The sequence below is a fragment of the Doryrhamphus excisus genome, linkage group LG9 (assembly GCF_037039965.1).
Source record: "Doryrhamphus excisus strain RoL-2023G ecotype Guam linkage group LG9, RoL_Dexc_Guam_v1.1, whole genome shotgun sequence".
NCBI lineage: Eukaryota > Metazoa > Chordata > Actinopteri > Syngnathiformes > Syngnathidae > Doryrhamphus > Doryrhamphus excisus.
In genome coordinates this window covers 17,424,844-17,452,736 of record NC_136365.1, presented here as the reverse complement: position 1 = coordinate 17,452,736, position 27,893 = coordinate 17,424,844, and the positions used below count along the sequence as shown (strand labels likewise).

At 41.1% G+C, this 27,893-nt stretch overlaps 1 protein-coding gene and 1 long non-coding RNA gene across 5 annotated transcripts in view; one reads left to right on the top strand and one right to left on the bottom strand.

Annotated features, from left to right (window-relative positions):
* Nucleotides 1-27,893, top strand: part of bnc2 (basonuclin zinc finger protein 2) — a 179,614-nt gene that overhangs the window by 110,537 nt on the left and 41,184 nt on the right. For all 4 annotated transcript variants that reach the window (XM_058066792.2, XM_078793523.1, XM_058066802.2 and 1 more), the window contains 2 exons: nt 22,436-22,538; nt 25,394-25,629. In XM_058066792.2, the coding sequence (XP_057922775.2) occupies nt 22,436-22,538; nt 25,394-25,629 (339 nt within the window). The remainder of the gene's footprint in view (nt 1-22,435; nt 22,539-25,393; nt 25,630-27,893) is intronic.
* LOC144899824 (uncharacterized) overlaps nt 9,944-27,893 on the bottom strand; it is a 57,949-nt gene continuing 39,999 nt past the window's right edge. Inside the window, exon 3 of the long non-coding RNA XR_013628136.1 lies at nt 9,944-10,264. This is a non-coding gene — a long non-coding RNA (uncharacterized LOC144899824). The remainder of the gene's footprint in view (nt 10,265-27,893) is intronic.

Sequence of the window (27,893 nt, the reverse complement as noted above, 5' to 3'; positions counted from 1 at the left end):
GGACAGCGGGCCAACAAAAACAGATATCTTCCTGCTCGCAACATATTGTGTTACTCCTCGCTCCTCCATGTAAAGTCAAGAAGTTCTCTGTAGCTGTTTGCAAGGGGGAGAAAGTGCAACCCGCCAGGAAAAATACAGTGGAGTCACCTAATTCGAGAACATGAAACATTTCTGGCCAACATTCGGTAAAGTCATCAGATCTTCAGGGGGTTTACGAGCCGGCTAAACAAGACCCGTTCATCCCCGGGTTACACTTCACATCTTGTCTCACATGCTGACTTTGATTTTTTTTAATGAACAGTTCAATATCTAATTCATTAAAGTGGCTGTTTCATTTGATGCTTTTTCCTGACGCCGGCTGAAGCAAAGGGAAGGGGAGATAATGTCGGTGGAGATTCGCTCCCGCGCACTCAACGTGTCCCGCAGAGGGACCGGCGGGGACGCTGGGTCGATCGCGACTTCCCCTCCCCTCGTCTGCGTGGTAGTGGAAGCAGTTTTAGTCTGTTTGACTGCTGAAGGTCGGCGGCGGTAATTGGCCTCGTGCACGCTCTCTTAACAATCGGTGTGGGACATGCCGCCGCATGCTTTCTCCTAGCGTCTAGCTGGCAGTGAAAAAGCATACAGAGGCATATTAGGCTTTAGTGGCGTATTAAGAAAAGAGTGGCCCTTGGCTGAGCTTTGTGCTAGCAATTAGCATGTCCATTACTTTGTGAATTCTCTATGAATATATCAAACATTCATTCATTTTCGACCGCTTTTCCTCACGAGGGTCGCGGGGGGTGCTGGAGCCTATCCCAGCTGTCTTCGGGCAAGAGGCGGGGTACACCCTGGACTGGTGGCCAGCCAATCACAGGGCACATATAGACAAACAACCATTCACACTCACATTCATACCTATGGGCAATTTGAAGTCGCCGATTAACCTAGCATGTTTTTGGAATGTGGGAGGAAACCGGAGTACCCGGAGAAAACCCACGCATGCACGGGGAGAACATGCAAACACCACAAAGAGATGGCCAAGGGTGGAATTGAACTTGGGTCTCCTAGCTCTGTGGCCTGTGCACTAACCACTTTTCCCACCGTGCAAAAACAGTAGAAACATATGCAGTATGTTGTAAAAATATATTTAAGGGTGTGTAAGAAAGATTCTCATCCCTAGCCTATTGTCTTCGGGCGAGAGGCGGGGTACACACTGGACTGGTGGCCAGCCAATCACAGGGCACATATAGACAAACAACCATTCACACTCACATTTATACCTATGGGCAATTTGAAGTCGCCGATTAACCTAGCATGTTTTTGGAATGTGGGAGGAAACCGGAGTACCCGGAGAAAACCCACGCATGCACGGGGGGAACATGCAAACTACACACAGAGATGGCCGAGGGTGGAATTGAACCCTGGTCACCTAGCTGTGAGGTCTGCGTGCTAACCACTCGACCACCGTGCAGCCCTATGAAACATATTTGGAAAAAAAAAGTGTGTCACCTCGTTAGAGTACTCAAAAATGTTGTCTAAAAGTCAGTACTGAAACTCTGTCTGGGGGCTGCACGAGTGCTGCCATCACTGGTGAGCTCCCTTGATAATGAGGCTCTGGTGAAGAGGATTAAAAGTGGTTCTTACTAAATATTCACAATTTGTAGATGTTCACTATTTACTAAACACTTACAGTAATGTACTGCGATACAAGCTGTACACTGACTACTCTAAAGTATTAAAGTCCTTTGAGAAGATATGATCAAATGATTATACATTTCTGTACATGAAGACAGTCTCTCAGGAGGAGGGACGCCAAGGGATGTGTCAGGGTTCGGACAGTGTTGTTGTTACACTGAGGGCAGCCGCCACAAGTCCGAAAGTATTGATTTTCCCGCCTTGTCGGGAAGCAGGGAACTGTCATGTGGAGAGTGCTGACCTTGCCTTGGCGCACACACACCAACAACACAATACAACTACTCCTGGCTGTATTGTCTCCTACACTAGTAGCGAGAGGAGGCACGGATGCAGCGAGTAACAAACAACGGGCTACCGGGGCTCCTATGGCGCGGGAAGAAAGAGCGAGGAACTTGAACGAGAGAGAGAGAAAGAGAGAGGAGCTAACAGTCAAAGCCAAGGCCGGTTCCCTAGAGTTGTCAGTGGGCAGCCTGGTGTCTGCTTATCACACTGTTTGAAATGACAATGGCTTGACTTGTATTTTCCTCCTGAGAGCATACTCAGATCTATAAACCAGAAGCAGGGGTGAAAGAGAGGAGGGGGGGCGCGGAGGCAGCACCAACAGAAGACCGGACTCGTTTGCTTGCTATCTAAGCCTTTGAGGCCGACAAGAGAGGGAGGAAGGAAGGCACAGACAGCTGGGGCTTTTTTCATGTCGAGGCTCGATCAGGATTTGACAACAAAAAAAAAAAGGCACGGCTGTCACCTGCAGCTACATGCACGACGAGCCTTCTCTCAACTAACTTCTCCACGTCGCTCGCTTCAAGCTACAGAAGGCCAGGCGGAGGAAGTGGAGCCTTACAAAGCGCTCTCTCGGCGGGTTGGATCAGGGTGACAGACACTTAAGAGACCTGGATGTAGTCACACATCTCCAAGCCTGGGATCAGAGTCTTTTGCTAACAAGCTCAGCAGCAACTTGGCTCTCTTGTACACTGAAGCTCATCCAGGATTTCTTTTTTTTTTTTTTTTTTTTTTTACACAGACACAGTCTATTTTTTTTATATGTTGGAGAAAGTCCTAATAGAATTAGCGGGCTTATTAGTGCTTGGCACTAGGGCAGAAGTGTCTAAAGTGCGGCCCCTGGGGCCATTTGTGGACCACAGCTTGGACTTTATTGGTCATGGTACATTCTTGCAATGCAATTATTCATTCATTCATTTATTTTTGACCGCTTATACTCACAAGTGTCGCGGGGGTGCTGGAGCCTATCCCAGCTGTGTTCAGGCGAGAGGCGGGGTACACCCTGGACTGGTGGCCAGCCAATCACAGGGCACATATAGACAAACAACCATTCACACTCACAATTTATGGACAATTTGGAGTCGCCAATTAACCTAGCATGTTTTTGGAATGTGGGAGGAAACCGGAGTTACCGGAAACGTGGAAACCGGAAAACCCACAAACATGCAAACTCCACACAGAGATGGCCGAGGGTGGGCAATGCAATTAAAAAAGAAAAAAGAAATAAAATTTATGACAAATCCTTTAGGCGGCACGGCAGTCGAGTGGTTAGCGCGCAGACCTCACAGCTAGGAGACCCAAGTTCAATCCCACCCTCGGCCATCTCTGTGTGGAGTTTGCATGTTCTCCCTGTGTCTCCTCCGGTTTCCTCCCACATTCCAAAAACATACTAGGTTAATTGGCGACTCCAAATTGTCCATAGGTATGAATGTGAGTGTGAATGGTTGTTTGTCTATATGTGCCCTGTGATTGGCTGGCGACCAGTCCAGGGTGTACCCCGCCTCTCGCCCGAAGACAGCTGGGATAGGCTCCAGCACCCCCGCGACCCTTGTGAGGAAAAAGCGGTAGAAAATGAATGAATGAATGAATGAACAGTATTCAAAAGGTTTGGACAACCGTGCATTACAAGGAAACTCGCATATAAGGACAGGAAGTGCGGTGTTAGTTTGTCCCCCCGACCCTGCCTATAGTTCTAAGACATAGGTGGAACACTTTTCCAAAATAGATCTGCTATTTCTGTCATTGATAGGCATGCTAAAAAGACGGACTGGCGGTTGCTAGAGTTGTCTATGGAATTTTGCATTACTGTCAATACAACAGAACACAAAGTCTTTTTAGGTCTTAGAAACACTACAACATACTTTATTTCACGTTCTGTATAATCTTACTTCATCATAAAGTCACTGTAAAACCAAAAGAGCAAACCATTTTGCTGAAAATACTGTGGGACAACTGGCAGCAAAGAAAAATATAATCAGGCCTCGCTCTCAGAGGACAACATAATGGCTCTCTCGCTAAGCAAAGCCGTTACTGAGAAGATGACAGACAACCCTAAAAGGAGCTCCTTCGCCCGCTCGGTCCTCCTCTCAATGGGGGTATCACAGGGTGTCCATGGTGGCTCATGAGAAACACAGCAACAGGTGACCAAAGCCAATTAGGCCATTCCATGCATTCAAGACAGCTATAGCCTCCGACTGTACCAGAGTGCAAGAACAGGACAAATCTCAGTTTCATGTTTTTTAGAGACAAGGGTGATAACATGATTGTCTACACAAACAAAACAAAAGTTATTTTTTTTGTCTTTGTATCCATCTCGTGTATTCCCCGCTGGCTATGACACGCTGGAAATGCCTGCTTAAGTGCTGCTCTGACATTAGCTGAGTGTAGTCACACAATTTGGCCTGGGGACAAACGCTAGAAAGGCCCTATAAATATGGATGTGTCCACCACCCCCCCGCCCCTTCTTCCTACCCCCGCCTCTTTTTTTTTCTACCCACTGTCCCTTGTGCATGGACTAGTGTATAAATGTGTGTGTGTGTGGCATGCCATTTGCTCTGTCAAAGCATGTCGCCCCTGTTTGTTTACTCACGCTGACAGAGATACGCTCGCCACCGCTGCTAACCGAGTGCCGAACAGGCTGCCGAGGCGCCGGTGTCTCCTGTAAATAATGCATCTGCAAATCAGGCTGCAAAAGGGGTGGAAAAAATCCGGGTAAATTCCCTGAAAAATATACTGTAAGCTTGTCATGGGAATTTTTGCTGGGGAAAACTTGGCCCTTAATTACCCTCATGGAAATACTGTCATTAAGTATATCTAATAATATCCATAATAATAAATAGAAATAATAAATAATATATAAATAATAATATATATTAAATTTAGTGTGATTCATGAATAATTATTTAAAAAAATAATTAATGAAATAATTAACAAAAATAACTAAATTCAACAAAACTGCAACCGGTGTTGTTTACAGAAAAAAACGTCTTTAAGCAGGCATGGTCACAGAACAAAAAAAAAAGTATATATATATATATATATATATAAGTATATATAAATATATATATATTAAAAACAAAAATATATATATAGATAGAGAGAGAGGGAGAGAGAAAGTGAAGAAAACTGAAGAAGATAATTGTGATATTTTAACTTTATTTGCTACAATAATAACTTAAACATATTTTACAAAAAAAACAGATAAATGAAAATTTTTTTCATATATTTTTTCACTTTCTCTCCAAAATATATTTCTGTTGTCAGAGCTTGCAATGTTCCAAATATTTAATTTTCCCATTATTCTTGTCATTGATTTTCTTATACTGTGTAGTGTTTATCAGGCTTTTCAAAAGGTGGGCCAGAAGACTTGAGAAAAATATACTTTTCAAACCGACTAAGCTGATTCTGAATCTGATTAAAGGCAACATTATTTTTTTTTACATTAAAATAACTTAAAATTCCCATATATTCCTCTCTTGTACAATCTTGGGACTCTTATCTGCAAACACAAAGCCGCTATCATGCCGGCACGAAGGGTCGCTGTCGCCAGCTGCTACCTGCCAGGTTGGGTGTCGCCGTACCTTTACTCCCGCCAGCGCCTTGTTGGCAGCCCTGTTGGGCGCCCCGTGGCTGCACTGATGCCAGCGCGTGCAGAGCAGTAGGAAACGGAGGGGGGGGGGTCCCCGCTGGGAGGAAATGGGCCATTAGCACAGTCCTTGCCCTGGTGTTTTACTCCACTTCAGTACACATCACACACAGGGCCCGCCTCTCCATCGCTCTCTTTTGCTACTCACCAGCTAACACATGCTAATTAGCTCGGCGACAGGGCGCGTATCTTCCTGCCTAGGGAGCATATGTGCAGCTGTAGAGAAAAGCTGTCTGCAAGTACTCGGCCTGGGACTAAAACTGCTGCTGATGCTTCATTACATTTTCTTTCATGCCCTTCACTTAAATGTGGACTTTGAGAGAGGCGTGGAAAACACCAAGTGACTCTGTATTTCGCTTTTAAAGCGAGAAATGAGATGACTTTAATACACTAAATATGCTTCCTACATTAACGCCGGGAAAACTTGGGTCAATTTCTTTTATTTTCTTTGAAACAAAGCAAGTTGGTTTGTTGTGGCCAATAACACGACTGGTGTTGTGAGATGCTTTGGAGTGAAAAACCGATATGTTTAGTTTTGGTTGACCAATCAACAGACAGAAGTGTGTCAGCGCCAAGAAATCGAGTCATATGATGTCCGTGGAAGCTAACTCTTGTATCCCTGAACCTCCACACACAAAAGGGTGAAAATGTGGCAAAACATGCAACTCTATTGCGGTGCCTGTGCTATTATTTTGGTGAATAGATAGATGGATGGATGGATGGATGGATGGATGGATAGACTTTCTTTTTTGTCATTGCACAAAAACACAGCAGTGAAATTGTCAACGAAATGTTGTTGCCTGGCTCCCATATAATAATACATAATAATAATAATAATAATAATAATGTGGTGAATAAATAGATGGCATCAAATATGAACAACAATGTACAGCGCAAACAGTAAATTGCACAAATAATTTAAATAATTTTGAATAAATCATAATTATTATTATTATTAACTATGGCGGCACAGCGGTCTAGTGGTTACCGCGCAGGCCTCACAGCTAGGAGACCAGGGTTCAATTCCACCCTCGGCCATCTCTGTGTGGAGTTTGCATGTTCTCCCCGGTTTTCTCCGGGTACTCCGTTTTTCTCCCACATTCCAAAAACATGCTAGGTTAATTGGCGACTCCAAATTGTCCATAGGTATGAATGTGAGTGTGAATGGTTGTTTGTCTATATGTGCCCTGTGATTGGCTGGCCACCAGTCCAGGGTGTACCCCGCCTCTCGCCCGAAGACAGCTGGGATAGGCTCCAGCACCCCTGCGACCCTCCTGAGGATAAGCGTTAGAAAATGAATGAATGAATGAATTATTAATTATGGGATGTTTTGCTAAAACACTGCAGAATTTGGTACACACATTTACAGGACTGACAAGTACATTATTAGTGCAAATTAGTTGAAAAATGTATCCGCTATCAAGCAAAATGTCATGAAGCATTGAGTTTTTTTCTTGACTGCATTTTGGTGCCCATGTCTGATGCCCAAAAATGGCTACTATACTAAAAATGGGATGGAACACAGCATCTGTTTCCAAGTCAATCTTTGCTTTGACAGTAGTCCAAAATAGAACAAGTTTCTGACATTGGGGACATGCTTAACTTAATTGTCATCCTGTTGCAGCAATGTCCCCCTTAAGTCCACCACCTCCTCACCCTTAAGTTCTCTCTAGGAAACTCAAAACTGAGCGCCTGTTTTGCTAGGAAGTTTGTGATTTCTTCACTTTCTTTACAGTTGGAGTGGCTGCTTTTAATTAGCTAAGCACAGATGGAGATGAAGTGAGAAAAATAATATTATGCTGTAACGGGATTAGAGAAGTGGGGGAAAAAACTAGAACGGGACTCAGTGGGAGTTGCAGACCGGATTTTGGATCAGACACCTTTGCTAGATATCACAGACTGCAAACATGTTTCTGTCATTTTAAGATGCATTCAAACGATAGTGATAGTTACGATATGATAGATAAACGAACACAAAAACATTGAAAGCAAAAATAAACTAAAGAAACTGCAATGAATATTAGCTACAAATCAAATTCAAAGGATCTTTACAACAAGCAGAAGACTTATATATTAAATTTAACTCCTTAATGAAGACCCTCAATTAAAACCATCAGTAATAAAAGTCTCTTTCATCACGCCGAGTAGCTAAACGCGACACACTTCATATGATAGCACGACACAGGAGATCAGTGTCAGGTGGATTACACAGGATGATGAGTCTCCTCCGACACCCAACCCTGCCCCCGCCTCGCCTCGGCTCGGCGTCGAACCCGATGTCCTGATTAAAAATTTCAGCTCAGCTGCCTTTCTAATTAATTAGCGAGGCCACTCAGAGGAGCGGCGGACCAATTAAGTCTGCCGATGATGCCTATCGCTGGAGCATCGCGGCGCAAGCTGTCGCTCGCCGCCCGCAGGACGGGCCGAGGGGACCGAGCCTCGGGTGGTGGCGCAGGTTCAAACGGCGAGGCCTGCCTGCACGCAACATGCATACCCATGAAATACTAATAGAATACTTTATAGTGTACTTTAAAGCGTCTTACATCTGCATTGCGTTATATTGACAATACCCGACAATATGTTTACTAGCGTAGTTTGCAGTATGCATATTATGGTTGATAAGTTAATAAGTTAATGAACAAAACAGAAGAAGTCATCATTATCGGATTCACGTTGGTTCAAACGTGCAGTTACAGCCGAAAGCTAAGAAGACTGCGTTAAAAAAACACAAAGCGGCGTACAAATAAATACACAGTGGCATGTTTAAGTATATAAAAATGCACAAAAAAAATACCACACGCACACACACACTGACTTGAGTCACTTTGTGTGCAGATTCGATGCCGTAGTGGCTGATTAGTGCACAGAGAAGACAGCATAAATATTAGAGGACGTCAAAGCTTTGTGTTAGCGTCTTATTCATTAGATGCAACGCCAATGGACACACACACGCACACACACACACACACACACACACACACATGCAAAAGAGGAGTGAAGCCACAAGGCGGCTGCAAACAGATGTACTTATTAGATCGACGTGTCTGACATTTTGTCGACATAAGTAATTAATTTAGCCTTTCTATTGGGAAGGTCCAAAGAGCCCAATTAGCATGGCTAATATCAGTGCATGGTGTAAAAAAAAAAACATATTTTTTTCCTGTTTAAATACAGAGGGAATATTCAAATGACTCGCCTTCATTATTCAAATGCGTAAGCAAAAGTCACAGAGAAGGATGGAGGGAGGGATAAAAAGAAGAAGAGGGATGAGAGATGGGAGACGCACTCGCGGGACGACGAGGAATGGAGATGATAATCAATCTTTTATTTCTGCAAAGCAATCAAATAAAAAACAACATGTGTGCACAAACTAGCTTCGTTTCAGCGGGTACTCCAGTCCTTTTTCCACAGACTGGGGGGAACTTTAACAATCAATTGGAGTCATACTCCGTCGCATCACAATTCAGACGTCGGTTTCTCGCTATGTTGCGGTGTTTGATGAATAAATGATAGCTGTTTTGTAGGTGACTCAAAAAAAATGTAGTGTTTTGGATCATCGGCTTCAGTAGACATTAGCTTACATAACATTGCCTTAACACTGCATGAAGTCAGCCATGGCATGATAGAGTGACAAAAAGTTGCCCTCCCATTCAGTGTGGAAGTGGTATTTTTTTTTACTTTTTACATTTTTTATGCCCCTTATTAGCCTTGCATATAAGAGGTTCACAATGTGGTGTAATATAATGTAATGTTAGCTAAACATTGCTAAATCGCTATGATTAACTGAAAACCGAACATAACTTATGTAAGTGTTCCTGGTAGCCGCTGAATTCAGTCCCTTTACTCTTGCCCCCGAACGCAACAAACTTTGTCTCAATAAGTATTTTTTTTACCCACCCAAGACATGACCCACTTTTTGGTCACGACCCACCAGTTGAAAGTCCCCTCCTCCGACTAAATCCAAGCGTTCCAGTCATTGACTGGTCATAATTGTGAAGCCACATACGTTAGAAAATGAGCCCAACTCAACAACGCAAATCGGACTGTACCACTTTGTATTTTGCAGTTGGAGGGGTGATTTTAGTTTTTATAGTAACTAATAGCAGGGGTATCACACAGATGGGCTTCTACCATTTGGATACTGGGGCGGGGTGAAGAGTTTCATAGAGTCTTAACAATTATACAATACAATTCATCAAAAACTGATTATAGCACCCCTATATGTCACTTTTTTTGCTAATAGACACATTTTTAGCATGAGGATTAAACAAACTGGACTCTATTATTTGTTTTTTGGGGCAGGAGTGGAATCAGTTTCATAGCGAAGAAATTCAGTCCCTTTACTCTTGCCCCCGAACGCAACAAACTTTGTCTCAATAAGTATTTTTTTACCCACCCAAGACATGACCCACTTTTTGGTCACGACCCACCAGTTGAAAGTCCCCACCTTCGACTAAATCCAAGCGTGAATAGATAAAGTTCAGCCAGGGAGAGTGAGAATTTAATTGTTTATTTGAATCCATTTTGTTTTTTAACGGCGCTCCATTGTGGTGTGTGTGTTTTCTATTTTCACAGTTCGTTCAGGTATTTGTTTTCAGGCGAACTCGGGGGGCCCGCTAACTGCACGGCCCTCGCTTTCTTGGCCCGACTCTCCCACTCGTCTAGCTGTAACAAAGTCAATATTACAAAGAGGTAACACATGTCGAGGTATGCTCCGGGCCCGCCGCGCTGCTGTGATCCGGGGATCGGGACACAGATGCACACACACACACATACACACATACACACCGTTACACACAAGAGAATGCATACCTGCATGAAAAAAGTGTATCATATTTTTGTTTGTTTTTTAGCACTTGTGCATGTATGTGATTGTGCATGTCACACGTGTGAGTGCAAAGTACTTGTTGGTAGGTTTTGAGTGTGTGAGTGTGTGTGCGTGTGTGTGTGAGTGAGTGAGGGTCAGTTTGTTTTGTTTTTCCCTTACTTCAGCACATCTGAGAGAGCTTTTCTGGAACTCCTGAGCCCTGTCTAAACAAAGATGGCCCAAAGTGAGCCATGCAAGGGGAGGGTGGGAGTGGGCGTCTCACTGTATACGTGTGTGTGTGTGTATTTGTCAAGCAACCTGGGACCAGAAGGGCCTTGCAAAAAAAAAAACGAGGGGTGGGTAAAGGGGGAGGAAACCGAGCCCCTGAGAAAAGCAGCTGGAAACACGGAGACTTGTGGTCTTTTTTTTTTTGCCTCCTCTTCATGCCTTCATACCACCTCCTCCTCCAGCTGCACTCACATGTGTCCCCTCCCTCCTCTTCCTCCCGACTCAATGCCACTGCCAAGGCGAAGGAGAGAGAGAGAGAGAGAATCGCAGCTGCAAACACTTACGAGCCCATTTTAGCGCCACGCCAGGCACGAGATTCATTAGGCCGGCGTTAGCGTCGCGGATGCGGTGAAACGTTAAACACGGAGAGTGCAGGAATGCTGGTGGAGAAAGTCAGTCGGAAAGGGGGGTGGGGGGGGGGGTGAGGAAGAGGACTCCTCGGACATATTTCTCATGATAGGGGCGGCAATAAAAGCACAATTTGTCATCGCTAACGACCCAGCGGTGTTCCACTAACATATGTCCAATTAGTCAATAGCTTTATAATGACAGCACAGCACAGAACTGCTATCAAAAGTGAAAAAATATACAGAGTGGAGCATCATATTGGTGATTTTCAGACTGCAGGAGTTTCTGCAAAAAGAAATATGCGTTTTGATCATAACAATGCAGTAAATGTCATTGACTGGTCATAATTATGAAGCCCATAATTATGAAGTTAGAAAATGAGCCCAACTCAACAACTCAAATCGCTATCATTAACTGAAAAAAGACATAACACAAATTTTCCAATGTTGTTAGCCGCTGACATTCAGTCCCTTTATTCTTGACCCCGAATGCAACAAACTTTGGCGCAATACGTATTTTTTTACCCACCCAAGATATTACCCACTTTTTGGTCACGACCCACCAGTTGAAAGTCCCCACCTCCGACTAAATCCAAGCGTTCCAGTCATGGACTGGTCATAATTGTGAAGCCAAATATGTTAGAAAATAAGCCCAACTCAACAACGCAGATCGGACTGTACCACTTTGTATTTTGCAGTCGCAGGGGTGAAGTATATGTTGTAATTGTGTTTTTAGTTTTCATAGTAACTCACAGATGGGCTTCTACCATTTGGATACTGGGGCGGGGTGAAGAGTTTCATAGAGTCTTAAGAATTATACAATACAATTCGTCAAAAACATCATATAGCAACCCTATATGTCACTTTTTTTTGCTAATAGACACATTTTTAGCATGAGGATTAAACAAACTGGACTCTATTATGTGTTTTCTGGGGCAGGGGTGGAATCAGTTTTATAACGACAAACATCAAAAAGAGTACACGCCTCAAACATTACACCATATTTGTCTATTTGTTATAAACATACAGCGATTACTCATAGGGACTTTTTGCCTATGCATTAATGCCGGGTGTCTTAAAAGGTCACGATGGCCGTCTGAAGGGGTCGTGGGTGCAACCTGTGACTGGGAATGGCGGCTAGCCTCCACTTCAGCCTCTATATCTGTGAACTTTGTCAGACTGATAAAGACGAAAAACACCCTGATGGACTTTTCCTTTTAGCGTGCCGTCTCGCTCTCTCTCTCACACACACACACACACACACACACACAAAGAACGACTTTGGGAGTGACACTTTTTTTGTGGTGGCAGCAGCTGTTATATAGCCATTGGTTACGTGTCGCCACCCCTCCCTCCCTCCCTCCCGTCCCTTCCTCCTATCTACTGTAACTCCTCTCTGTCACTTTCTTGTGTCTCGTGTTACTTGTGTCTGGGATTGTTGTAAAGATGGAAGTTAGCCGGCAGCAGCCTTGAGTGCATCTTCTCGCAATGCTGGCGGAGGTAAATTCTCTTCAACATACATGGAGCATCCATCCCTGCGGATTTGACTGTATTACAGCCTTGTGTGACGTTTCAGTAAATATTACTTACCTGTGCCAGAAACACATATGATTGTGTGACTTGTGACATAATGTAGTTTGGCTGAGAGCACACAACATTGTGGGATGCACACAATTAGTGCAGGTTCTTTAATTTTAGCGTCAATATGATTATTATATCTTTATTATATCAATATGAAAGTTATATATTATAGTTTTTTAAGTAATTTTGTGTTTATTTTTGTGATTTCATTTTCTTAGATTAAAAATACATTATATATTTTTTTGCATGTTTCTTTGGTATGATTGTATAATTGCATAACTGCATTTTTAGAATTTTTTGATTCAGTTTAAGTATATTGTGCTCAGCTGCACAATACAACACAAAATTAGTGCAGGTTCTTAATTTTTAGCATTACTATGGTGAAAAAAATAATCGCTAATTTTTTTGTATTAATTAGATTATTATTATTTTTTACTTTTTTTATTTATTCTTATAAATACTTAAAATATATCTCTCATTTATTGTCAGTTTTTTGTCTTTTTTATTATTATATAATTTTTTGTATATATATTATTATATAAATAATGTAAATATTATATTATTCAGCATCTTTGAGTCCAGACAAAAATCTCTATGTATTGATGAAGCTGGCTGCAAACTGATTATTGAAAGGGGAATTCTGTGATTGTGTGTGTGTGGGCGTGCTTGTTCGCAGTAGCGGGAATGTGTGAGTGTGAGTCTGTGTGCGTCTTAGCCTGCAGACAAGTGTGTTGACTAAATGTCCAACTTGGGGAGTGTCAGCAATGACAGCCACATTGTGAATGTGTGTGTTTACATCCAATCTTTATTAAGGGGACATTTGCGAAATATTGTGGCTGTTTTATGCAAGATTATGCTGGATTGAGGAAAGGTTTCACCGTTTGTGTGCGTGGCTGACTAACAATCGCCATGGAGATGTACTGTATGTCCCCTTGCAGCCTTCTGACTAATACTTCACTTGGCCACTGTCTCTCTCACTATTATCACTATTTCTCCTTCACTTGCCACTTGTTCGTTCCTCCTAATGCTGCATTCAAGGCTGCTGGGAAGTTGTAAATATCCCATGTTATAGCGCTTATTGGATGCGACCTTGAAAGAGTTAAATGTCAACAACAAAACTGAATAACAGTTGCTTGGAAGCTCGTATTTACATTGGATCTGTGAGGGTTCCAACAGTGTGTGATGTCAGATCAGATCTGATTTTTCTAGTTTCTAGAAAGCAGCATTGATACTCGCTAAAATCATTGACAGTTTGTTTCAATTTGAAGGCTGAAAAATGCGTATTGAACTTATTCTTACTTGACATGCATTCTTCCACTATGTTTTGCTGAGCTTGATAAAGGCGCTACTTTTATCCAACTTTCCTGCTCAGCCTGAATTTACAGTCACTATCATGCATTCATTCAGCACCACAACAAGTCATTCTTTTCACATGACAGCAAATATTATGTAATACTTTACATGATGCCCATGTTTCACATGGATGGTTAGTTATGACTGTATACATTAGAAAAGTTGCTTCCATGTATGGGCCTTTAAAGTGAAGGAAGCAAGCAAGAAAGAAGGGACTGAATCTGCACATGTCTACATGAAAAACACATGCATCTCAGCTAATCCACCTGGGACTCACGGCCCATTTGGTTCCCATTAGCATAGCTCTGGCCGTCGTGGCCCGTGTCAGAACCCAGATGCACAGCTGCACAGAGGACAGGGACCTCTGCCTCCAAGACTGCCAGCCTCTGGGCTCCAAAGCAGAACTGACAGGCACGACAGGGCCCACATTTTTTTTTGCACTGTGGGGATTGAATATACATACACAAGTCTTTTTTGTGTGTGTCTTCCTCCAGTAATATATCACATAATGCATTGATGTGTATTGATATTTAAAGTATAATACATATATTTACCTATATATATTAAATACATACAATACATATATTTAAGTAAACATACAATGAAGCAAAATAATGCAACTTTTGAAGACAGGAAATCGTGTTGCAAGCTCTATTTGGTAATTTTCATGCTAAAAACCTTACGAACCAAATTCATCACACAGCAACTTAACTCCCATATGTGTATATACAGATATACAAACATGTTCCAATATGACTTTAAACATTTTTAAAACGTTTTCCCATAAGGCATGGCGCCTGAGCAACACATTCATTGGTGTGCTGCAATGACGTCAGCTTCCCTCTGTGCTTTGGGCTACATGGTCCTCTGACTCTCATGGATGGACAGAAGCAGCATTGTGGCGGCATCCACCATTTTCTATGCTTTCTATGCATTTCCAATGAAATGGTTTTATCAAACAACATGCATTATGGGAAAACTTTGTATAATATTGATACATGTTTCTATATTTCTCAGGTACACCATTTGAGTGCAAAGTTGCTGTGTTATGAGTTTAATGTTGTTTGAAAGATGAAAAGATGAATGAGACTGTTAATGACCTCCTGGTATGTGCAGCATAATTGAGTGAAAAAAAGTTATCCTCCATTCTGTGTGGAAGTGGTAAGTTTTATCGTTAAGGCGCGAGTATACTATGCTTAAAACGTATACCGGTGGTATAAACCAAGAATAATAGGAGTGCAATGGTGACTATAGGGATGTTATTTTGTATCTACAGGGCTCTAATTGTGGTTAAAAACTGCTCTAACTACGAAAATATTCCATTTATTAATATTGAAATTCGCTTTTTACAGTTGGGTCTGGAACTACTTATCCACAGTAAACGTGATACGACAAAGTTTGGACGATCCTTAGCGACATGCTACATAAGCTAGCATCAATTGATAAACAAACTGTCTTACTGAACAGCCAGATCCTGTCTTGTGTTCCAGTTGGATTCATTTCTAATCTAGCTCTGATTATCCAACTTTTTTTTAGATCTATGCCATGTATAGTATCACAAAAAAGCAGATGAAAAAACAAAACATCTAAAGAATTATCGCAAGACTTAATTCTACGCATGATAATGATATGACTTCCAGACTTTTGCTTGACTTATGAGACAAATTTCTTCCAGAAATTCAACACCTTCGTTACAAACCACACCAAAATGTGATGGTTTCTTCCCGGGCTTGTGCTGCATCAACTCTCAAAATTTTATGACAGTCAGCTAAGTAGTTTTGGAGCAAATCTGCTAACAAACAATCATTCGGTTTAGCGTACTGTGCCTTGTGTGTTGTGGCTTCACTGGACTACAAAGCCTGTCTTTATGCACTGTGTTATTTGTCACCTGGTTCCAATATGGACACTGTGCGGTCCTGATGTCTCAATCCAAGCCAGGGCTCTTTTCTTTATGACACGCAAAGCCGCCGCCGCCGCCGCACCTCTCTCTATTTCCCCCTCCCACCGACACACACGTTGGCTGCACATTTGTGTCAGGAAATTGGCAGCGTTTTCAGCAGCTAAACTCACAGATGAGATAATATCTTGCGGCCGGGAAAGAGAGGACAAGATGCTCCCGGTTGTTGTACGACGACCCTGAGCGCAGAGACGTAGTATCTAACATCGGCAAACACGAGGCGCACACATGCACGCACACGGGGTTTTCATTTACATTCCCGGCTTTTGCTTAACTCCCCGACAAGGGATGCGGTCTGTGGCGACGTGTTGAACATGGATGGGTAAAGGATTGGATTAAAGTGGAAGGAACAATAGCAGGCAGCTGCGTGGCGTTGCATTGTGCTGAGAGAAAGCGGGAAGAAAAGCCTACTGACGCGCAGATACGACATTAAAAATGACAGCAAAGTAACGCAGCTGAACAGGATGCTATTAGTCAAAGATCACCATCGCTTGTGTGCTTTCATTGTGTTTGCTGACGTCTATAATATCCTGCCCGCGCTCGGTTTGCATGTGTCGCCGTTGGTTCTCGGCCCAGGGAGCCTGTTTACAATGCGATCGCGAGCCAAGAGTCCAGCCTGGAACCATCTTGTCCTAATGCTACGCTGTCCTACGGCACTTCCACCCAAACTCGTCACGGTGAGTCCAATGAAGGCAGTCGCCGGTCGTAAGTGTTTACAAGTGGGCCGGGACAGTGAGGCTGCTGGCCAAGCAAAACAGCCATGAAACATCTAGCCTCCAGCTAAACACAAGCCCGCAATGAGACACACACTTGAGTCAGATAAGGGCCTGAGAATGATGCGTACTGAGTCAAGTTGTTGGCCCAGATGGGTAATAGGCAGCTGCGTGACGGCTGACTGAGCCCAGGACCCAACTACTTACAGTACATGTGAATATTTCCGCTAGTCTTTCCACTGAAACAAATCACATAAAATGGCAAGGGACAACAAGTATGCCTGCTGACGGTATCCGTTAACACGATCAATATGTAGCAACATGTTTAGCTCAGGCCGACTCATTCGGTATGGGTTGGATACTTTGGGATCTGTCCCAATGGAAAACCCAATGGAAACCCAGAACGATCGATACCAAACCAAACCAGTTGTAAGAGCTGAGTCAGCTATATCAGTATTCGTTCCTTGAAAATTATGAAAATATAATAACCCCAATTAAATAACACAAGGAGTGTCCTATGTCGCATTGGGAACTATTTTGGGAAAACTGTGCAGCAAACCAATCTGTACTACAGCAAACTGGCAGATATTTAAAGATACGTTACAATGGAAATGCCAATAAACAAACCCACTGACAATATGGCGACGAGCCCACTGACAATATGGCAAACAAAACGTGGTTAGTGCGCACACCTCACAGCTAGGGGACTAGGGTTCAATTCCACCCTCGACCATCTCTGTGTGGAGTTTGCATGTTCTCCAGGTACTCCGGTTTCCTCCCACATTCCAAAAACATGCTAGGTTAATTGGCGACTCCAAATTGTCCATAGGTATGAATGTGAGTGTGAATGGTTGTTTGTCTATATGTGCCCTGTGATTGGCTGGCCACCAGTCCAGGGTTTATCCCGTGACCCTCATGAGGATAAGCGGGAGAAAATGAATGAATGAATGACTGAATTTAAGAGAACAGAGAACGGCCTTTTAACGACTGAAGCACAAGCAATCACTCCGTAAGGCAATTCATTCTGGAATGGCTTGCAAAATGTAGGGAAAATCTTGGAACGTCAATGACAGGGGTTCTGACAAAAAGATTCTTGGCAAATCTAGAATGGAATGATTTTTGAGGAGCAGAACGGCCATTTAAATCCATTAAAGAGCTAGCCATCATAACGGTATAAGACAATCTATCATCGACAGAAAAATGTACGCAGACTGTGAGTGTGAATGGTTGTGTGTCTATATGTGCCCTGTGATTGGCTGGCCACCAGTCCAGGGTCTATCCCGCCTCTCGCCCAAAGAGGCGCCAGCATCCCCCCCCCAACCCTCGTGAGGATAAGCAGTAGAAAATGAATGAATGAATGAAAATGGTGCTGGTTGGCTATTTTAGGACACAAAGAGGAAGAATACCAAACATACCAAACCGAACAAGAGTTCTTAACAGTTATGGAAATACTGAAAAATGCGAACACAACCCAACCCATGTGACTTGTACCCAAATATAGGAGTCAGACATTGCTGGATCCTCGACAAAGAAAATGCCACAAATTGCGTACCCAACTCAAGTGAATACTAAAATACGATAAACCAATCCCATACTTTTAAGACCTGGAAAAGTCCTAAAAACTGCACAAATCCTATCCAGTCGGTCTCCCCATAGCAAGCCAGAGAGGAAACCCTCGGTAGATGCTAACACGGTGACGGTTTCAGGCCTGGCTTCAGATAACACAACCTCCCCTCCTTCTTCCCCTTAGCCTGCTGTGACAAATATGTGCGAGAGGGAGTGGTGGGATGCGGGCCCGGTGCTTGTCCCTGAACCCAAGGCCGGGCCGGGTTTAGAAGGCAAGCCAAGTGCAGAGCAGACCCATCGGAAAGCGTGAGGAGCTGTGTTTACTCTTTTTGTCTCTCTTGTTACGTCTGTTAAAGCAAACACAGATGTTTCTGATGGCTTTGTTGGAGACGTGCACGCTCGCTTCCTTATTAAAAAACTTGTAATCAATTTGTGTTCTTTCCTTACTTGTGAAGCCTTTAACATCTCTTCCTGGCTCGCAGTGGAAGGATGCAGGAATAAATGTGGAAAGAAAACAAGAGCACATCCTTCTTCTCCCCCTCTTATATTGTGTCTGCCCTTAGTGCCTCTTGCGGCTTTAATGCTCCTTAATGCTGCAGTCTGCTTAATGGCCCAGATATGAGAGGTGCTGCTTGCTCGGCGTAATAAGTCCGTGATTAGAGGGGCGCCTTGTCACAGCGGCAGCCCCGCAGATAGTGCCACGCTCTAATTGCCGTATTAGACGCCCCTTAACTATCTTGTCAGCTGTCAACACGCCCGCTCGTAAACAGCGGAGGTGCGCTTGATATTTCCATTTGTTTGTACGCTGCTGCTGCTGCTGTTAGGCTACCGCACATGCAGCTAATTAGCAAGAGGCATCAATCTGCTAAGTGCGGATAGCAGAGTGCATGCTTTTTTTTGGTGGGGGGGGGGGGGACTGCACTCCGAGATGTTATTGCAGTGATGTCTCAAGTTGATTTACTAATAAAGTTTTTTCCATTGAAGTGAAAGTATTATTTTGGCAACTTCAGATCTCAAGAACAGATTCAAACCGTAAGGAATCATGACGTAGCTAGTAAACTCACATTTCCGCAAAACAGAACTATTTGAGTCGTCAATCATGATAATCTGGAATAACCTGCGAAGTTTGTACAAAATCTTGCAAGATCAATCCCCGCTCAAATAGGCAAGGCTTTAAGGTTTGTCTACTGAACTATTGGGAACTATTTGGGAACTATTTTGGGAAACCTATTGATTGGTTCACACAATTCCTGACGATAGGAATTCATGAAAAGGTTGACAGAACCAATATTTAATTGCTGAATTTTAGAGGGCTGCACGGTGGTGAGTGGTTAGTGTGCAGGCCACACAGCTAGGTGACTCAAGTTCGATTCCACCCTTAGGCATCTCTGTGTGGAGTTTGCTTGTTTTCCCTGTGCATGCGTGGGTTTTCTCCGGGTACTCCGGTTTCCTCCCACATTCTAAAAACATGCTAGGTTAATTGGCGACTCCAAATTGTCCATAGGTATGAATGTGAGTGTGAATGGTTGTTTGTCTATATGTGCCCTGTGATTGGCTGGCCGCCAGTCCAGTGTGTATCCCGTGACCCTTATGAGGATAAGCAAGAGAAAATGAATGAATGAATTTAAGAGAACAGAGAGCGGCCTTTTAACGACTGAAGCACAAGCAATCACTCCGTAAGGCAATTCATTCAGGAATGGTTTGCAAAATGTAGGGAAAATCTTGGAACGTCAATGACAGGGGTTCTGACAAAAAGATTCTTGGCAAATCTAGAATGGAATGATTTTTGAGGAGCAGAACGGCCATTTAAATCCATTAAAGAGCTAGCCATCATAACGGTATAAGACAATCTATCATCAACAGAAAAATGTACGCAGACTGAATGGCAAGTTCTAATATTTTATTGACAATTGTGCATCTCATTTGTCAAAGATCGTGTCCTCCCAACACTCTCAACATGCCAAACTCACTTCCAAGCATCAAGTAAGGCGTAATCCTACTTGGAAGCTTGGTCAAATAATCTGCTGTCTGACTGTGTGTCAACACAGAGGCCACACGGTTGGAAGTCATGTAATTTCCTGTTTAATCTGGGATTAGCTGCTGTTCACTTTACACCTTCTCTCCAGTAATCTGGTTTCCCACCTGATGGCAGCAGGTGGATTTCATGGTGCTTTAGTCGATTATGACTGAGCCGCGTGTTTTTATAATGCAAACTGGAGAATAATTCATGATATTTAAGGATGACATAAAGCAAAAGGCTAAACAGTGATGTGAAGAATTACACGTGTGTGATTTAAAGGTCGATACTCGTCTATCTGAGAACGCTCGTTGACCGTTTCGGACATTGTGAAATCCAGATTGTGCAGACATGGACTCTGACCTGCCACCCTTCAAGTCGTAGGATTGTCACACCACTGAGACGAGAGACTGTAAAGTCATAAAGTTTGTGATAAGCCTGCATGAGAAGTCTTCTTCATATCAGGATTCAGAAAAAATATTCAGAATCTATTGATATTTGGATAACAAGAATGTAGAAAAAGGAAAGTTGTATGAAGAAGTAACTTAATAATGTGGGGTTTTTTTACATGTTCCTGGTGATTTCTACCATTTCTTAGTAACTTCTAGCATAATCTACGTAGGGGTGGGCAACTTGTGGACCAACCTGGTCAACCAACATGCAATTCCATAAAGAAATTAAAAGTGAAAGGAACCAACCAAAAAACATTTAACCCCCAAAATGAGAAATGTATAATAATAATAATAATAATAATATTTAAAAACTGGATAATTGGAATTGGAAATTATTGGATTCTTTAATGTATTTTTCATGTATTGCACATAAAATACTTATAAAATAAATACAATATATATATAATAAATATAATACACAATATATAATATATATAAATATTATATATATATTAATATATAATAATAAATATAATATAAATAGAATAAAATACTTATTGTATTTTTTTAGCTGTCAAAAATAAATAAAAACAGCAAAAATATTTTCCAAAATATCAGAATATTGAATATAATTTTTAAATAACCAAAAGGCAATAAAACAGTAAAGGTATGAACACACTTGGAAATAAATTATTATACTTTTTATCCCGTTATTATTATTTATTATTTCGAAAAATGTTTGATTCCTATTTCATACTTTTTAGAGTTTTCATTAAATACTTGGAAATCCTAGAAAAACTTTTTCTTCACTAAGTTTCCAACCCAATCAATAAATATGATATTCATAAAAAGTAATGACTTATCAGTATCTGACTGATCTTTCTGATTCAATGGTAACATTACATACATGGTTCTTCTTCGTTATAGTGTCGTGATAAATGAGGTTGAAGTGAAGTGGTTACAAACATGGTTCTTCGACCGATGAAAGGCTACCATGCTAATGGTTCATTGGTTTAGTACACATGTTTATAATTCATCATGTTGGAAAAGGAGTCGGAAGAAGCAGAGTATATTTAAACTGAAGGTTTGTTCGTCTCGAAAATTGTCATCCAAACATGTGTCATGTTGTACTTGTCTTTGCATCTACCATACGGTGTACATATTAGAATTAAAAACAAAAATTCCAGTGTACTTGTGTTATAATTATAATATTTTTGCCACAGTTGCACATTGTGTGTACTTTATGGTACACACGCAGAAAACAGTATAAACAAAAGGGTGATAGCGGCTTATTAAGACAAATGTTTGTCATTTGTCTTCCCTCGCTTTACTCCTCGTTTCACTCCATCGTCCTGTTGGGAGGCAAATTTACAGCCTGCAGCTGCTTGTGATGATACAGATGTTTTCATTTGCGTGTGTATCATCAAACGTTTTCTCCGCTCCGAAACACTCTTTTTTTGTTTGTTTTTTGGCCACTCCACAACTTGTAGCATGACCTTGACGAGCTGTTAGCGCACCAACAGGGGCGAATGCTCAAACTTGTGCTGTACACCGAACCCTTCATGGCTGAGAGCTTTCAGCACAAGTGCGCCTCCGTCAAAACATTTTGTTGTTTTTGGCTTTGAGACTTTTACGCACATGATTTGTAATATACATTTGTTTCGATTTAAATCTTCTATTCAGGACGTGAACCTTCTCATTGGAGGATTTGCTGCTCTGCAAGACTTTGACTTGGAAGCACGAACATATTTTGTCTTTATAAATCCCTGAATAGAGTATATGTCTAAAAAAAAAACTGTTTTTGTGTTCTTGCAGGCCATTCGCTGCACACTGGTCAACTGCACATGTGAGTGCTTCCAGCCGGGCAAGATTCACCTGCGCACATGCGACCACTGCAAACACGGCTGGGTAGCTCACGGTAAGGAACTTTTTGTTTTAATTGTGAAGATACCAAATTTCATTGTCAAAGTACTGTTTTTGGGGTACTTTTGTTCTTGTTTTGTGTTTGCTCTCATTACATGGGGATTTAATACCTATTTTTGGGTTGCGTTTTTCATTATCTTGCAAAAATGACAAACCGACTTCTGTCTGATTTGTCACAAATTGTTGTCATCACACAAAAAAAATCTCAGCAAACAATGTAAATTTCTAATATGTGCAGCATGGTACCAATTTGTGACTTTACAGGCTTAAATAAAAAATAAAAAATAAAAAATAAAAAATAAAAAATAAAAAATAAAAAATAAAAAATAAAAAATAAAAAATAAAAAATAAAAAATAAAAAATAAAAAATAAAAAATAAAAAATAAAAAATAAAAAATAAATCAGAAAGGCAGGAAGTGAGCAAATGTAACAGTTACTAATTGTAAAGGTACCAGATGCAGGGGTAGAATTCAATAAGCTTTGCCTCTTCCTACTCCTTTTGGACATGTGGAACTGTGAACTGATTACGTGATGCATTCAATTGTAATCTGATGCATGTTCAAATGAAATTAAACCATTACCAATCTAGAATCAGAAACTTGTATTATCTGTACAGGCGTCTTTTAATTAACATTTTAGCATTGTTTACTGTCATACAACTGTAAAAAGAAGTTAACCACTGCATATAATACACATAAATACTTAATAAAGACTTAAATAAAGACTTTTTAGACATATTTCTTTCATTTGTATGGCTCACAAAAGCATACAAATTCTTAAAGGGGACCTATTATGCTCATTTTTCAACCGTCTGTATTGAGTGGTGGACTCCTATAGAGCAGCTACACACAATAACCTGCACAGAAACATTCTAGATCTTCCAGAATATGCACCTATTTCTTTGTGCTTCCCGCCAAAATGATCTGTTTTAATTTATTCCACTTTTGTACAAATTATACGATTTGAGGGCTGTTGTGCGTTATAGAGTCCTCCCCTCCATAGCACTAAATCCAGCAAAGATGACTGCAGGACACTGTGGGAAGCCAGAGACCACACCTTAGGAGTTCTTCACACAGGTGTAATAAAAATAAGAGTCCAGAAAGTACAAAGAGAATAAGGAGGGATGGAAAAAAAAAAGGAAGGATAAAAGAAAACACCTGTTTGGCTCAGCAGAGCGTACCCCGGGCCCTTGGGTGAATCAACACAGGACTCTGGTGAATATTTCTCCCTGTGAAGTGTCAGGCGTCCATCTCCTGACTTTTCATTTTATGTCAGGATTGGCAGCCACTCTGACAAGCACTTCTTCATTTTTTTTTATTGCCTTCGTGTCTGCCTTGCCGACGCTGCGTTTGTCAGCCAAAAGCCCGAGGGCAGCGGCAGGAAGGAAGGGGGCCGTGTGGCGGGATGAGAGACATACCCAACCGGGTGTCACCCTGACGGGTATGGGACAGAAGAGAGAGGGTGATGGCCGAGCGGTGCGAGACAGGAGAGTGGACGAGGTGTTCCGTGGACAGTGGATTGGGTTTACGTATGTTGTCCACCCTAATGCAAATAAACGATAAGAGACATTTTACATGTAATCCAACTATTGAAATAACGCAAAAAGCGGAACAAATCAGCTATGTTCTTTTTTTTTAATTTTTCCTAGTTGGTTGAAGGTTTCCAATTTCCTAGATTGTGCTGAATGCATCATTAATCCTTTCGTTATGTCACCTGAGAGCTTGAGCAATGAGCCAACATATCAAGGTTTTGAGTGCATTTTTCACTCTGTTTGGAAATGCAGCAAAGTTCGAAAGTAGTGGAAAAAGATGTGGAAAATGGGTTGTGGGTCAATTTTACAATACAATACAATACAAAACAATAAAACAAAAAAAAACAAGTAAAACAAACTAAAACGAAATACAAGGATGAAGAGTCTTGAACCAGTCATGATGTGCTATATATAGTATATATATCACTATACTGACAAAAAATATATAAAATAATAAATATAAATCTAAAAAATAAAATAAAAAATAATATAAATAAATAAATAAAAATAATTAATTAAAAGTAAAACTTAAAATATATTAGGAAAGCAGGAAGTGAACAAATGTAATAGTTACTGATTATAAAATTATAATTAAAATTATAAAATTATTATTACTGCTTATTATTACAAGGATGAAGAGTCTTGAACCAGTCATGATGTGCTATATATATCACTATATTGACAAAAAATATATAAAATAATAAATATAAATATAAAAAATAAAATTAAAAAAATAATATAAAAAATAAAAATAACAATTAATTAAAAGAAAAACTTAAATTATCTTAGGAAAGCAGGAAGTGAACAAATGTAATAGTTACTGATTATACAATTATAATAAAAATTATAAAATTATTATTACTGCTTATTATTACAAGGATGAAGAGTCTTGAACCAGTCATGATGTGCTATATATATCACTATATTGACACTTACTATGGTACACATTATGTCATTGGATGCTCATATCACCTCGTACTTCAGTATGGGACAAACAATTTAAAAACTAAAAATGAAAAAAAAAAGCCTTAAACTATATTAGGAAAGCAGGAAGTGAACAAATGTAACAGTTACTGATTGTAAAAGTACCAGATGGAGGGGTAGGATTTAATAAGCTTTGCTTCTTCCTACTCCTTTTGGACATGCGGAACTGTGATCTGATTATGGGACGCACGCAATTGTAATCTGATGCATGTTCAAATGAAATAAAACCATTACCATTTGATTTTCATCAGGTCATATACCAGTTATATACCATATATATCATCGCAGTACATGATTGTGGTATCATTGAATAAAATGTATCTGTTTTTGTGCAGCTCTGGACAAGCTCAGCACCCAGCACCTGTACCACCCAACCCAGGTGGAGATCGTGCAGTCCAACGTGGTGTTCGATATCAGCAGCCTGATGCTGTACGGCACCCAGGCGGTGCCGGTGCGACTCAAGATCCTGCTGGACCGCCTCTTCTCCGTGCTCAAGCAGGAGGAGGTGCTGCACATCCTGCACGGCCTCGGCTGGACCCTGCGAGACTACGTCAGGGGCTACATACTACAGGTCAGTGGATAGCGAAAGCAATTTTCCGACATTTTGGAAAGTGGTTGCTTTCGTGTAGAAATTGTGTATTGCCAGCCGTTTACTTATTTTAGGCGACAATCAAGGGCCACTCTGGTTCCATCACGGACAAAAAAAGTCCTGCCCTCCCCTGCTTGAGAAAGCATGAAAAAAAGAAAGAAAAATAGAGGAAAAATGTCATGCCAGCAACCTTCTTTCTTCCTCTATAATTGCGCTGAAGGTTCTGGTGCTGAAACCCAAAGTGTTCCTGAATGAATTAGTGAGGAGAGAGTGAACATGTGGTTTCCTGGCTGTGTGTGTGTGTTGTGTTCACATGCTTATCTGTATGCAAGTATGGCGCAGTATTCCAAGAGTATAAGTGGAACAGCATGGCCAGTTTTGGGTGGGGTGGGGGGTGGTTGGGGGGGTTCTATGTGTGCACGGAAACGGCTTCTGTGAATAAAAACACTTGCAGTCTGCTTAAGAACACACACTTAAAGGTACCACCCAGCCACAATATTAGGTACAGTGGCACCATCTAATGCAGGGGTCTCAAACTCAATTTACTTGGGGGGGGGGGGGGGGGGGGACTGGAGCTAGGGTCTGGGCGAGACTGGGCCACATCAGGTTTTCCAAAAAAAAAACCCAAAAAAACGCATTTATTAAAAACAGAAAAATGAATAAACTTTGCTTTGGTTCCAATTTTCTACAAGAAAAGCTCTGATAAAACATTCCGCTGTTCTCAAATATCTTCATTTTTATTTTTCTGCACAAAATAAGATGAAAAATAAATAAACAAATTAAGAATAAAGAAGTAATAAATAAATATAATAATAATAATAATAAAACGGCAAATAATAAAAACTTAAGAAACCATATATAGTTGGTGGGTAGACAAATTATTTTTTTCAGATTAAAATGAACAAAGCATTATTAGAGCCCTGTAGACATGACAAAACACGACTATAGTCACATTTATACTCTTTTTATTTACAACATATTGCTCTCGCAACTCGCAAATTAGAGAGCTAGCGACCTAAACGGTAGCCTTCAAGTTATTTTCTTTAAACTTAAATAGCCAAAAAACTTACCACTTCCACACGGATAGGGAGGTTAACTATTAACAGTTATTTAACCTTTAACATGAACATTAATCAAACGTAATAATTTTTTCTGGGTACATGATACCATATAGCATCCGTATCAAACTTGCGCGGGCCGCACTAACATTAAACTTTCATATCAAGACGGGGGCCTCAAACTAGTGTCCTGCGGGCCAAATGCCGCGTGTTCGAGACCCCTGATCTAATGCAAAGATCAACATGTATCGCCATACTACTACAATCACGCGTTTATTGTTTACTAACCAATTTATTTGACTGTTATCGTAAAGTGGCACCCACTCACAGTGAATAGTACACACACGAGGCAGAAGGTGTCACACTGACAACAAAACATAATGGTTATTACCACCAGCGCTGCAATGAACTCTTATTCTTTGCCGCTAACTAATAGTGCCAACGTGCCACTGAGGTCTTTTAGCTTCTAATTTAGTGAAGGAATTAAAAAAAACAAAAAAAAAAGCCAGATGTGCTTCACTGCAGCATGACAAAAAAGTCAACAGAGTGTGACTAAATCTGCGTACACTTTTGTAATAGGCTGCTTCAAAGTGAAGAAATTGATCGATATCATTAACGACTCGCCTTCTTATCAAGTTTGATTTGAGAAGGAGAGGAATTACAGCGGGAGTCAATAACCATTAAAATAAATGATTGGCTTTTGTGTCCCTGCTGTTTACAGTCACACTCACACAGGCTCTGCATGGATATTGGAACACAAACACTCTTTCAGAGGACATGAACTGATATGTTGTACTTTATAAGCTATTATATCAACTTGCAGTGTGGACTTATGGGAAATAGCTTGGATCATATCTGGTTTGGATCTGTTTCCTGATGCATATGTATATGAATTTGGCCTCTTTGAATGGTTCAAGTCATGCAAAGTATCGAAGTATGTACAGTACATGTTGCTACTACATGAAAAACACATTTGTACTCATAACTTGAATGGTATGTTGGCACTCTTGTGTGGAGCTTGATTGTGGGGGGGAAGTATGAATAAACATTCCACGGGATGTTGCGTGAAAATATTATGCTATTTCCCTGACTTTGAAGATTCTTTTGAGGTGTTGTGATTATTTCTATTGTGAAAGATGGCCACGGTTTTTAATTGCATAAATTAAATTAAATGTCGTTCCATGGGTT